Source organism: Misgurnus anguillicaudatus, chromosome 5 (assembly GCF_027580225.2).
Source record: "Misgurnus anguillicaudatus chromosome 5, ASM2758022v2, whole genome shotgun sequence".
NCBI classification, from domain to species: Eukaryota; Metazoa; Chordata; class Actinopteri; order Cypriniformes; family Cobitidae; genus Misgurnus; species Misgurnus anguillicaudatus.
In genome coordinates this window covers 14,382,501-14,396,444 of record NC_073341.2, presented here as the reverse complement: position 1 = coordinate 14,396,444, position 13,944 = coordinate 14,382,501, and the positions used below count along the sequence as shown (strand labels likewise).

The following is a 13,944-nucleotide window of genomic DNA, read 5'->3' as shown; positions in this document are numbered from 1 at the left end:
ACAGTATTTTAGATTTGACTATAAAGTCTTCAACCCTCTTAACATCATAGACTTTTGTCCATCAATGTCATATCTTCTGCTTTTTATTTTAATCCCACTTCTATTACGACTCATATTTTTTCTTATGAATCAGGCGGTGCTGATTATGAATCATATGCTGCTAAGAACAAACAACTGCACAGTTCTGCATTTAACTTATTAAATTACGTTGAGCAGTTTCAATTTGTTTTTAGTTATAGCACCTTATTAAAACAAGTTATACACAGCCAGTTTGATTAAACATGAAAAGCATTTTTTTACAGTGTAAAACACATTTTTTACTCGTGTCGAAAAAAATACTAAATCTTAAAATAAGTTAGTTTCTGGGTGTTTCAAATGTTCCTAATATGTCGAGAATTGTGACCTTGATGATTCATGCTGCTTAATTGGTTTATAACATTGAGCAGAACCGGTTTATTACCCTACATGACATACTTTATAGCAACCGACATGATTCACTATTATTATTATTATTAGGCTGAAATAAAAATGTGCGGTTCATAAATGTAACCATCGCTTTAGAATAGTGTTTTGTCCACTTTAATTTATTGTCACGCCTAAGCAAACTAAACTTATACAAATTTGCAATTTAAATAGACAATTAACAACAAATTCACACAGACAACAATGACGCCACATTATAAATAATTACGTTTTTACATTCCTCTCCACCCATCCCAGCCCTTTACTACTTATCTTAGCTATTTATTAACTGACAGGCATGTGTAACACCCAAGGTTGGGCTAATAGTTTGTGACAAAGTCCACACACTTTTACTTTCAGGCATCTGTACATTAGTGTGTTCGTTAACACTGTTAATTTGCTTTGGTAGATTTGTTTTTTCCTTCAGTAACAAAAATACTAGCCCAACCCATAGACAGGTTTTTTGATGATAAGGAACTTGTTTAACTTTATACAAAGAGTAGACTTTAGTTCTGCCGCTTTTTAATTGCATATTATTTTATATTATTTTAACAGACCCTCTGTTTTTAAAGTCAGCATGAAATGGAAGAAGCGTCTTATTTTCCTCGTGGTAACGTATATCCGAGTGAAACCGGCTTCTTAAATGAAGTAAGGTAGGGCTGGACTTGAATTTGTCCATTGAGAACTGATTGGATTGTTTAAAGTTGGGTCGTGTTGGTAATTGCTAATCTTTGCAATCTTTTCCCGGCCCTCGCCCACCTGACCCCGTACCATATGACCGGAAGTGAAGACACATTGTTTCAGGGAGGGGAGGAGATTGTGTTTTTGATTAAAGATTATGAGAGCACATTCATTTATTTTTTTTAAATAATGAAGCTAACAGATAAGTCATTTGTAAAAAAAATTACCACAATATTCCAAAACAAATTTTTCATTTTAATTTCATTGCGACTTTAAACAAACAAAAAACTTGTTTCATCCTATCTTTATTTGTTCTCTTTAATCACCTCTCAATTCACGAGTTTGCATTAACATGTAATCGATAGGGAAGGAGATGAAGCATATTTGGCGTGCTGTCCGAGGGGAGGGCTCCGAGCTCAGAATTTGTGCCCCAAACCCAAAGTACTCCCCCCCTCTTTATCATGGGACAGAGGTGAAGGACGGCTATTAATAGGCACCTCTTTGCGCTGATTGGTTTGATCACATGATCATGCTCTTCCCGAACTTAGGGCGCACTCACATTATCCAAACCAAACCATGCCCCAGCGCAATTGTCACCCCTCCCTACTCCTCCAGGTGCACGCAATCACACTGTACTTTTTATCGATCCGAGTCCGGGCGCACTTTCGTCATAAAGATGCAATTGTTTTGAAAAAAAAAAAAAACAGGAAGTAAAGCGCTCTCTTAAAACTGGAACCCACCGTAATGTTAAGTCTGAGTTTTTTATTCGGAGTCGTTTGGTGCGCGATTACAGACAGCCCTGTCAAATGTCATCATATTGCTTAGTTGATCTGTCACGTGTGCAGCTCGGACATTCACGTAACCCCTCTGCTCGCATGAAAAGGTTTTTATGGAGGCAGATGAAGGTGAGTGGTCGCGCAACTAACGTCTTCACCTTTAGAATTGCGCCCAGGCGCGATTGCGCTCACACCACACAGCCTTTCCATGCCTGAGCCCAAGTGAACCGCGCTCCGGCCCACCTCTGCAACCTGGCCGCGACGTGATTAACCAATCCGCGCCTGGGCGCGGAACACAACGATCACACTAGTCAAACAAACCAGGTTTTGGGGGTTAAACGCGCCCGAGCGAGATTTGGTTTGGATAGTGTGAGTGCGCCCTTAGTCAAATATGGGTAGATTTTGAACAAAAATCTGAGATAATTGCTTAGTAAAGAACTTGTAAGATCAAATTCAGAACATTTATCAAAACCCAGAATATTTTCTTGCTTTTGGATCTGTATATGCTATAGTGTTTTATAAGTTGGGTAAGAGCACCACCTATTGCATAATAGCGGAAATGTGGATTGATGTAAAAGCTTGTCTTTGGCACGGAAGCATTTTCTCTTAATTGACAAGATAACTCGTGAATGGCAGGGAAAGAATTGATGGCAATGAAAAGGTTATTAGTCAGTAATTGAAATGCCTTAAATTTAGTCATTTTGTTTGTATTTAACAAATACCAATGGCTGCAAAACCCTCTACGATGTGCATGCAGTTTAAAAGAAAACAAAAGTCCCTAATTACTCTTCTGTGTCCTTTCTGAATAAAGGTAAAAGGCTCGAAAATAATAATGCGGCTGCCCCGAAAATTTTCGGGTGTATAGGTGCACTGGAACAATCCTTCCTAAAATGCATTAAACTTTCGTTTACAAAGACGTAAAACTCAGCGAGTGGTCAGGGGTGTTCACTGATATGCTCACACAAAAATCGCTGCAAAAGATGCTTTCCAACAGCTGTTTTAGCATTCGTTGTTAACTTGTGGACCTATTTTTCCAAACACCTCACACACGTATATTCTTCCGCTGAGAGCTTAAATAATAGACACTCCAGCCCAGTTGCCGATAATCCACCTTTGCCAACAGGAATACAAACAACGTTCACGGCACGGAGTAATACCGTACCTCACACAGCACATCTAATACAAGTCAATGGAGTTGTACAAAAACTACGATAAAACCTGTTGGTATGCATCTTTTGCGGCGATTTTTGTGTGAGCATATCAGTGAACACCCCTGACCATTCGTTGAGTTTCACAGTTTCACGTCTTTGTAAACGAAAGTTTAATGCTTTTTAGGAAGGATTGTTCCTGCGCACCTATACCCCCATTATAGAGGTGGGAGGTGAAAACCCCCAATTCTTCTTCTGCGCACAAGCAAATAGAGGACTTTGCTGCAAAATTTACATGGCATTTAACAGATTCTGCCAACAAACCAGTATTTCTGAATTGCCTGAGGCCGGGATTAAGCAGATTTGTCGTAAATTATTTAATGAACGTATAATAAGTGCGGAGGAGCATTTGGTTAATATCATCTTATTTTTGACGGAGTTGGCGTTAAGTGGCTTTTGCATCGGAGCTCTTCAGTTGTTCATATACAAGTATAAACTTGTTGTTATAACATCTTGTTAGATTTTGCTGCTTTTGTTTCACAATGGTCTACAACCAGCAATTCGTGGAAGCTATTATAGTAAACAATTTTCTACTTCTGTTTCAGGGAGTTTTGAGTTTTAGTTGTATACTTAATAGGCAGTTGTTTTATGAGGCAATGTGTCAACATTGCCAAATTCACAAAAATCGATTATTATTGGATTATTCTCACTGCAACTTGGTTTATTGTGAAATAGAAGCAGTTTATTGTTTGTCATGCACACAAGGTAGTCAAGTGCAAGTGGGCATGCAAATGCATGAAGCTGCAGTACCCCCATGTTACCCATGAGTCTACACTAGATTAGCTTAGATTTTTTTCTAAAACTCACCATGAGTGTTGTGAGGGTTGCCAGACAATTGCCAGGCTGCTCTGGTAGGTACAGCTGACTGGTCATGATATTCTTGCTACAGTATATGGATCACGGCCCTTCAATATCAAATCGATAGCTTTCACAAAAAGCTACTTCTAAAAAGCAGTAATGCAGCAATAATAATACAGTATAAGAGATGAACACACTGCTGTATTGGAAGTTAGGTGTCTCTAATCCATGTCTCTTACTGAAAATACAAATGTCATATGTAAGCTTGAATAGAATATCTACCAGCAGAATTTACAATAAATAATTTACAAAATTCTGAAAATTGTTTATTAAACATTATGGCTAATTTGGTAATGTTTTCAGCTGCCAGTAAGAGTGCAGTGCTCTGTTTTACCATGTTTACAGTCAATTCGTAGATTTTACATCACAAATCAACTCGGAAATGTTTTTTAAAAAGTGTAAATTCAGTGTTGGCCTGGTGAAAACATAAAGCGTGAATGATAAAACCCATACAGATGCCTCCTTAAGCTGAATTTTCTTTATAGGAGCTTACATTCGTTGGGCCTGTGAAGGCTTTTCTTTATACAAACACAAAGGCCGTAGGAGTTTCTCTTTATTTGCCTATTGAGTCAGCTGGTTGATTTTTCCATTAGCTTTCTCGGCCTGGCCTAGCAGAAAGAGACGGCGGTATGAGACCGGCCCATTTGCATTGAGTTGAACCAAGTTACACAATTACCATTTAAAGCAAGGGTTTACTGAACACTTAAGAAATGACATTATTGTGAATTGGTTTAGTTATTTTGTGATGGAGCTGTTTGGGTGTATTTACGTAGGTTAACATTTTAAATTGGGAAAGTAGTGGCTATGTACACACCTTTGTGTACATTACGTAATAGTTATTTTTATATTCAGAGTTTACGTCAATACATTGTTATGGTGTGATTTTAACGCATGTTTTATTTTAAGTTTCCTTCCTTCGTTCGTTCTTTCATTTGTTCTTTCTTTTGTTCGTTTATTCTTTCTGTCATCTATTGACACGGGATTCAATTTAGCCTCTCCTCTTTTTAGAGCCTGCTGGTGTTGTGTTACTGTCCTACTTCACTGTAATGTTGATACGGCTGCATTTGACATTGAGCAGCAAGTCGGCTTTTCAGTGACTCGTATTAAAGAATAGCTGAGATTAATTAGATGTAGAAATTCATTAATAATAGTATTAATAAAATACACAGGTCTCATTTTAGTAATTCTCCAAACACCTGGATCTAAACCTGAAATCCTGCGTTAGCTTTAAGCATATTATATGTTATATTATAGGGACAAAGAAAACAAATTTTGCTCGTATGCAGGTTAACTTCTCATGTTATGAATGTTATGACCTCATTAGCTCCTTTTAAAATTGTTGTTCCTCAAATAAAAAAGGTGATGTAACCTGTAGCACCAGTTTGTTTTTTAGTTTCTGTGCAGCTGAGGGCCTTGGTTTAGTGTTTATCTTTGGTTTTGTGTACCTGTCATAGATGAAGGTTATCAGACTGGGAACTTAATGTTCCTGTTAACCCTTTCCTGATGTGCTTCAAACGTGGAACGGTTAAAATGGGTTTAGTAATAAATACATTAGCTTAAGTTTAAAGTCAGTCTTTGTCATGTTTTTTTGTTTTTTAATGCATAAAATAATACTGTTAGTATTTGTGTTGTTCCAAACCCAAAAAGAAAGATAATTTTTTTTTGAAGAATCTTAACAGGGATGTTTACTACTTGACAGGGATGTCTTTTCATGTGTTAAGAGCTCTTTAAAATTTCTCAGACAAAAGAGTTATTTTTGGCTGAATTGTTCCTTTTATGTTTTTGTTCTTTCTGTGTTACTCAAAATAATGTTTATATGCTAATAATGATTTAAAATGCACCACCATTAAGATACACTTAAAAAAGGCTATTTCCAACCCAGTGTTGGGTCAAAAAGGGACAAACCCAACCCGCTTGGATGTAATTTAATCTATGCTGGGTTGTTTCAACCCATTGTTGGGTCAAATATATCATTTTTTGGTGGTTAATTTAACCCAATGGCTGGGTTTGTCTTCTTTTGAAAATAACCCAGCATTTTTTATAGTGTAGGAAATTAGTACTACGTGTAATTGACAGATGAAATGGACATTTCACAGATCAGATTCAAACCTGCGTCAGACTCTCATGCATTATTTACTGCATTACGGCTCTGACTGGAGCTATGAATAAAGACTGGCTCATGTCCTTTATATCAGTGGTTCCCAACCTTTCTCACTTCAATGCCTCATAGTTGCCCACAACAATATTAGAAAAGTTTCCCACTTACTCTGTTTTCCACATCAAATGAAATAGAACTAGGAATGAGATGTATATTTGCTACTAAAATAATAAGAAACCTATTCATTTTTGTAGTTTTTGAATAATTTTAAGTCATCTTGAGTCCCCTTTGGAAATCTGTTGAGGCCCCCTGTGGGCCCCGACCCTCTAGTTGAAAAACACGGCTTTATATGCATGAAATGGTATTTAATCACTGCTTTTATTTATCTGTATAATATAAATCGATATGGCCAAAACATTATCGAGAAAATGTTTTCCATATCAGTCGATTGGATAATAATTATCATGATAAAAGACAAGTCTTTATTCCTGTCAAATTTAAAGGCAGATTTTTGCTCCTGAATGAAAATGGTAAAAACACAGATAGTTAATAATGGTTTTAAACTACGTTTTATTCAGAACATGACAAATACAAATACTTAATACTTTTTTAATATTCAGGTATTAAATATAAATACATTTTGTTATAAAATCAACACATTTCTGACACTACTACTGGCTACTGTCACTTTAACTCTTTCACCGCCAGCATTTTCCATGATTTTCACAAAAGTTGAATGCCTTCCAGAAAATGCTCCTTTTTAAATATATAAACATACAATACATGAATTAAAAGAACAGACCCTCTTGCTTTCAAACAACAAAAAAAAAAAAACATGTTTCATCCTACCTTCATTACATTTTATCACATCTCAAATATGTATAGGTTTCTACAAAAACACAAATTTTGAGCAAAAAGCTGAGATAATTCCATTTTTGTGATGGACTTTTGATAGAGATCAGATGCAGTGTGATCTTTAAAACATACACAGACATACAGCTGTTTACCCTAGGGCAATACTTCCGGATTTTATAAGTTGCGGCATAGCGCCACCTGGATAATAGCGGTATTGCAGATTGACGAGATAACTCGTCAATGGCGGGGAAAGAGTTAAGATCCAAGACAGACTGCTTTAAGTTTCAATATACTGAGTAACATCCAGCTGTTTATGTTCACTTAAACAAGAAAGAAAACTTAGTTCAGTGATCACGCATGTTATAAATATAGAGCTATATACGCTAATAAATGGATGTCAAGAGCGTCACGTTGCCGTGCGAGCGCACACTCATACAGTATATTCACTGCAGTGGTGGATCTGCTGTTTTTCCTCAGTTTCCTGAATTTGTGAATGTCCTGTAAATATACTTTTAAAGCTGTGCGGACGTGTGCGCGTGCAAGATGGACGCTGCAAGTACGTGCACTGTACCTATTTTGTCTGCTGTGTTCTGGGCTTTGACGAACCCTGTTTGCGCGTCTAATATTACACAAAAGGAAAATGTTTATGCGCATTTGCGTTCCGTGATTCCATCCACATCATCCGCATCATGAAAATCATAGGGCTCTACTAGTAAATTAATAACTTGCCTCATCTTACTCCACTCCTTGTAAACCAAGAGCGCGTGCCGCATCCGTAAGTGCTTGCGCAACATTAGCACAGTGCGTAAACATTAATGTATATATCAGTAAAATTATCGTATTTCAATTATCGCCCAGCACTATGGACAATATAATTGTCCAATTATAATCTTTTTTGTATTCATTTGTTGTTTGCTTTGACCAATTGCAATCTCTGAAAATAACACGCTTAAACATTCCCCCGGTTTAGCAGAAAAGGATTGAGGCTTGTCCTAGATTAAAACACATGTTTGAGATGTCTTCACTGAAAGTAACTTGCACTGACAGATCTTAAAATATAATTTAAATCCACACCAGTAACATGTTTTTCTAAGGCATGTTTATAAAAGATGCTTAAGCGCCTTAATTTAACTAAGGCCTAGTCCTGTCTTTAGCTAAGCCTTGTCTGTGAAACCAGTCCTTTATTTATTCTCACGTATAATGCTTGCTGTTGAGGTCAGATTAAGAGCAGGAGGACTTTATCAAACACTTTTAAGTTTGAGTTTCCCTGCTTGGAGATAAACTTGAGTGTTAGGTCTCGTGTCATTGCTTTGTGTGTCGGGAGGTCTTAGCTTAACTTTGAGGAATGTGTGGGATGTTGACATAATGTCTGTTTATCAGGTTTTCAGCATGTTTTCATAGCTCTGGATTAGTGGCATGGAAAATGGGAACTTCCAGATATTGTAGCATAGATCAATTCATGAAAATGTGCAGTGTTGGAAAAATTGTGCCTGGGATATATCCATGCGAAAGTGACTAAAATAGATGACGGGGCTGTTTTTATCTTGAAAGTACCTTCTTTATCTAAATCCAAACAGTGACATCACACTGCGAACATTCTGGAGAGCTCTGATTGTTGTTATTTCCTGGTAATCTTTACCCACCCCCACAATCTCAACAAAGTTCACCAACTGATGGTTTGTGTTTTCTGGCATCTGGTTTTGAATAAAGGTTTCTTTTTTAAACACAAATTCTTCATATTAATAGCATTTTCCGTGACATGAGTGTCATTATAATAATAATAATAATAATGCTTGTTTAGTCACTATATGCTATTGACTCATTGACATGAGTTTTGGGTGGGAGCATGTTTGTCCGATCAGTGACGCTGGTTGGGAGGCTCAACAAACAGAGCCGTGTTTTGATAAGGATGATATTGGTTACACTATGAAGGGAATACCGTTAACATAGGAATGGCTTACTGTAAATTATTGGGATAATAGAATGTATTTTAACAATTTTACATCCACGTTTTTTAAAAGCACAGCACATTACTAAAACAAAAAGCTTGCGCTGTCTTTTAATATATTTATTAAAAATAATTTAAAAGTATCAGTCTGTCTGAAGATTTTCGGAGGGGTCCAACCCTAAATTCTTGGAATGCTGTAGCAGCCTCTCCCACTGTGCACATGCCACACTTAATCACATTCAACTTTAGGAGCAGATTTTTGGGTTTGCAGTGTTGCTGCAGACTTCCTAGTATTCCTGTGTTTTGTAAAGTCTATTTTGACAACAGTGTGGGCAGATAATGGCTTGGTTTTAATGTCAACAAAAAGTGATCTCTCTTGAACATACTTACCTGACTGCTGTACTGAATGCAGCAGAAATGAGTGAGCAGGCAGGCGCAGACCAAACAACAAAGACTTATTTTTATCATCAGTGGGCTGATGTCTGTGACCTGCGTGATTTAAAATGGTACATGGTTCAGCTCCCATGTCACATTAAAGTCCTTTTCTTTCTCTTGTACTGTTATTCGTTTTGAGCCATTTAAACAATACATTTGGGTGGTAAAATTATCTTTCCCATTTTTAGATCTCCGTTTCTCATAAAAGGCCATCATTTGAAGACCCATATATTTTAATTCAGCAGTTTCACATTTGTATTTTATGAGGTGGCTTATTCGTGTGACCAAATTCGTACGTTTTTGAATGACTTGCTTTCGCCTCTGTGATGTTGGGGCGAAACGAATGGTTCATACGAATAAGCCAACATGTATAATACCTATGAGATCAAGTTGAAGTATTATGTAACTAAAAAAAGCATGTTAATTGTGTGAGATAATTAAAGGCTATTTCAGGCTGCTAAATCAAGTCTTAACATAAATTGCCTCCAACACTGTTGCAGTGAAATTGACTAGGTAATGTTTTTATTTTACTACATTGATAGATAAGAGAGACTACATAAACTTGATTTGCTGTTTTGAGATGCATGAAACGCAGTGCACTGAAGACATCTGCTGGTTATAGATGTGTAAATGCAACAAAAACAGCATATTTACATCTTCAATGACACGTAAACAATTGCAAAAGTTTTTATTAAAGGAAATTTACAGTATTGTATTGATTAATTCAACATTATCGTTCGGGATGTTATAGCGATTGTTATAGTTAACACTATTGTTAAAGTGTTAATGGCCTCTTGAATGCTTGATTCTGATTTGTCTTTCTACTGTCGGATGTTTATGCTATAATGATCTCCAAACTTTTGTAATTTACTATTTGAATGATTTCCTACATGGTTGATCTAGTTTCAAATCTTTTATTACTTCACAGTAGAGATGTGCTGCCCAGTGACATCCAGTTAACTAGTGATGTCAGCTTGCAGTGGTGCTTTGAAACAGAGTTTATTTATTTTTTTAAATCTATTGGTTCTCCAATTTAAGGGTTTGTGCTTAATAGGCAACATCGGTTTTGGCGAACTGCAGTAGAGTTTAGCTCCAGTCAAACACACCTGAACAAGCTAATCAAGGTCTAAAGGGTCACAAGAATGATACAGGTGAGGTTTTACCAGGATTGCAGTTAAACGCTGTAGGACTTTGGCTCTCTTGAAACAACATTGCCTACCCCTGACAAATACCTATCTCTGAGAAACATATCTGGTGTGTTATTATACAGAATTTCCGCAACATTGGCTATAGTTGACTCGTTCGCTCTACCCATTGGCTAGTGTATTATGAAAATCAACATTGTTTGTTTTGCACTGCTCTGCTTTGTGCTAACACTAACATAATATGGCTGTACGATACTGAAGAAAATGTGATACCTTGCTTAAAATTTTGATATATGATAATGTTTTATACTGGTTAAGTTTGTAAGATCAGATAAATAAATAACATTTATTTATTTAACTTAAAATTGTATGACTTGCACATGTTTCATATTCTTTCTGTCAAAAAGAAAGCTCTTTGAGAAAGTCTCTCTACTATCTGCACCAACCTAAAACTTTGACTACTTAACTTTTTAAAGTATTAAAATCATACAGTTACTGCAAACCTTTGCGATATGCACATCTGTGATATTCCGTCATTTTTGATACATTTTCAGCCCTAACTTATCAGAATTTCAAAAAATATATATATTTTTTTACTTTTAATTTATATTTATATCTATACATGTCATTTACATTTTAAGCAAAATCCCAAAGTAAAGGGCCGTTCACATTATAACGATAAATATAACGAAAAATATATTAGCGTCCACATTATAACGATAACTTTATTATAAATCGCTCCCGCGCGGGGCACTCGCGCAAATACTCGCCTTTAATGAAATGATCTTTATTGGATATTTCTTAATAAATAGTAATAAAAATTGTTGCGATTGTTTACGTCACTGAATATGTAAATGCTGTTGTTGCATTTACACAGCGGGTAACCAGCAGATGTCCTCAACGTGCTGCGTTTCGTGTAAGTCTAAACAGTGAATCTAGTTTGTGTAATCTAAGATCATCTTACCTTTCGGCATAGTCAGTGTGGTAGGAAAAAAAGCATTACATAGTGAATTTCACAGCAACTGCATCAGCGCTGGATACCTGAGGGAATTTTAATGTTATAGACCTCTGCATTGAGCTTTTCCACTGTCATTTCAAGTGCGTATGCACTTGAAGTTCAAATAGATTTGATTGGCTCACAATGGTTTATCGTTTATCAGGTGTGGGAAAAATTGCTCAATGATATTGTTTGTTGTATCTCTTTTTAAAGTTATGGTGTGAACTCCGCTTTTGTCTTTAATAAAAAACGATCTTCAAAACAATATTTTTAATAGTTATCGTTATAATGTGAACGGCCCTTTACTCCCAGGAAACACCTTATCAGTTTTAATCGTCTTTGAGACATAAATACAGGAAAAAAACAAAACTGTATCGCAATCTAACATCCCCCTGTTTTTCCCTCCTTTTAGCTGGTACAAGTTGGTGGAAAAGAATGGTAAAATAGATAAAGACAGAGGTGAAGTTTTCTTGGATATCCAGTACATGCGAAATAACATGACAGCCAGCATGTTTGACCTCTCGATGACGGATAAGCCTCGGTCCGGCATCTCCAAGCTCAAAGACAAGATCCGCAAGAAAAAGAAAGACGGTTTCTCGGATTCTGCCTCTGCGATCGTATCCGTGGCTGGATCGGACAGTGAGGGAGAAGGAGTGGACACTCCAGATTCTCATAAGAAGAAATCAAAAATTAAATCTTTGTTTGGATCGAAGACAAACCTCCACAGGAACGTTTCCCAGTCCATGTCGACCCTGGGCACCCTGCCCGAGAAGAACAGCCCATTAAGCCTTAGCAGATCATCAGGCCTTAATGTGGACTCTCCTGATGGTAAGGTCAACGTTTATTTAGGTATTCAAGGGCTCCAGACTAATTTTTAGTAGCCCCTATCTGGCTATGTTTAAGAAAAGTTAGGGGCACAGCATTAAATCCGACTGCATTGCAATTATTCATATTTTATTGAAATTCTGATATTTTTCACCTAAATTTACTTTAGGTTTGATGTCTGTGACTTTGATAATAATTTTGTTCTCACATTTTTCCCCACAGTAAAGAAGAAATTTAAAATCCTGGGACACAAACGCAACGGCAGCACAGATAGCAAAGTATCTCTCGGTCCCTTTTCTCTACTGAGTCGCTCCAAACAGAACGTGTCCGAGCAAAATAACCTCTGTATCAACGGCAGCCACGTTTACGCAGAAGATCAAGATCCTAATTCCGGCTCTACCCTCAGTCTGAACAACTCGGAAAAAGGTTCGGTGGAGGATCTTCGCAAAAACCATCAACGAAATATTTCAGACGTCTCTGCTGATTCATTGAAAGGTCTAAGCATCCCCTCCTACAAGGCTGAAGATTCACTTGCCCAACAGCGTCCTCTAGAGGACAGGAACCCTGGCTTGCAGATGCGCCGTCTGGAGGGGAACGAGGACAAAGCTAAGAAACCAGACGGAAGAATCCTGCTGGAAGAGCAAGAAAAGAGGATACAGCAAGAACGAGAGAAACAACAAGCGGAAGAGAGGAAACGCAAACTAGAAGAGCAGGAAAAGAAACGTAAGGAAGAAGAAGAGCTGCAGAAGAAGCGTCGCGAGGAAGAGGAGCAACGGCACCAGGAGGAGAACCGAGTAACTGATAGGCTCTCCTCTCTGTTTGGCATCGGTAAGAAGAAGGAGGAGAAGAAAGAGGAAGCGAGCACCCAAGAACCCAAACAACTGGAAGCGCCATCCTCCATAAACCCATTTGAAGAAATTCCCCTCACTTCAGATAGTCCTTTCTCTTTACCAGAAGACAGATCAGCGGACCCCCGGATGGACAGCCGGATCATCCTTTCTCCAATGCCACCTGCTTTCTCCAACCGTACAGCTAAAGTGTCTGCGGTCAAGCCAAGGTAAGTGCTTATATGATGCCATTTCACACCTACATAAATAAACTTATAGTGTTGCATTGGATAAATGTGGGTATATTGAAGAAGATTGTATTTTAGTTAGTTATGCCTTAAGTTTTATGGGTGGCTATTCAGGATAGATTAGAGGTTCATAGAGCTTAATTCGCTGAGGCACAATGGTGAACGGTAAGTCAAGCCACCCTATCACGATGTTAGCATCTTGAATAAATCTGCCACCTGAGATCTGAAGAGAAAACCAGGCTGAAACTCTATCCCACTTACATCTCTGTCTGCTCTGGTGAATAACAGAGACTTAAAGGGGAACTCCTTTGTTCCTGGAAAGAGGTTTTGTATAGATGGTGAGATAAGAAATATAGGAAATGAATCATGCACTTGTGAGTGTCCAGGAGGGTTAGTGTGAGAGAACTCTCTCAAAATGAGCATATTTTAATTAATTTTGAACATGCAAAGAGATTCAATATATATACATAAAAATCAAAAATATTATATATATAAATAAATAAATAAATAAATAAATATATATATATATATATATATATATATATATATATATATATATATATATATATATATATATATAT

At 37.1% G+C, this 13,944-nt stretch overlaps 1 protein-coding gene across 1 annotated transcript in view; it reads left to right on the top strand.

Moving 5' to 3' along the window:
* rab11fip1a (RAB11 family interacting protein 1 (class I) a) overlaps positions 1-13,944 on the top strand; it is a 33,520-nt gene that overhangs the window by 3,222 nt on the left and 16,354 nt on the right. The window contains exons 2-3 of the mRNA XM_055167097.2: positions 11,876-12,291; positions 12,511-13,345. Of these exons, the coding sequence (XP_055023072.2) occupies positions 11,876-12,291; positions 12,511-13,345 (1,251 nt within the window). The remainder of the gene's footprint in view (positions 1-11,875; positions 12,292-12,510; positions 13,346-13,944) is intronic.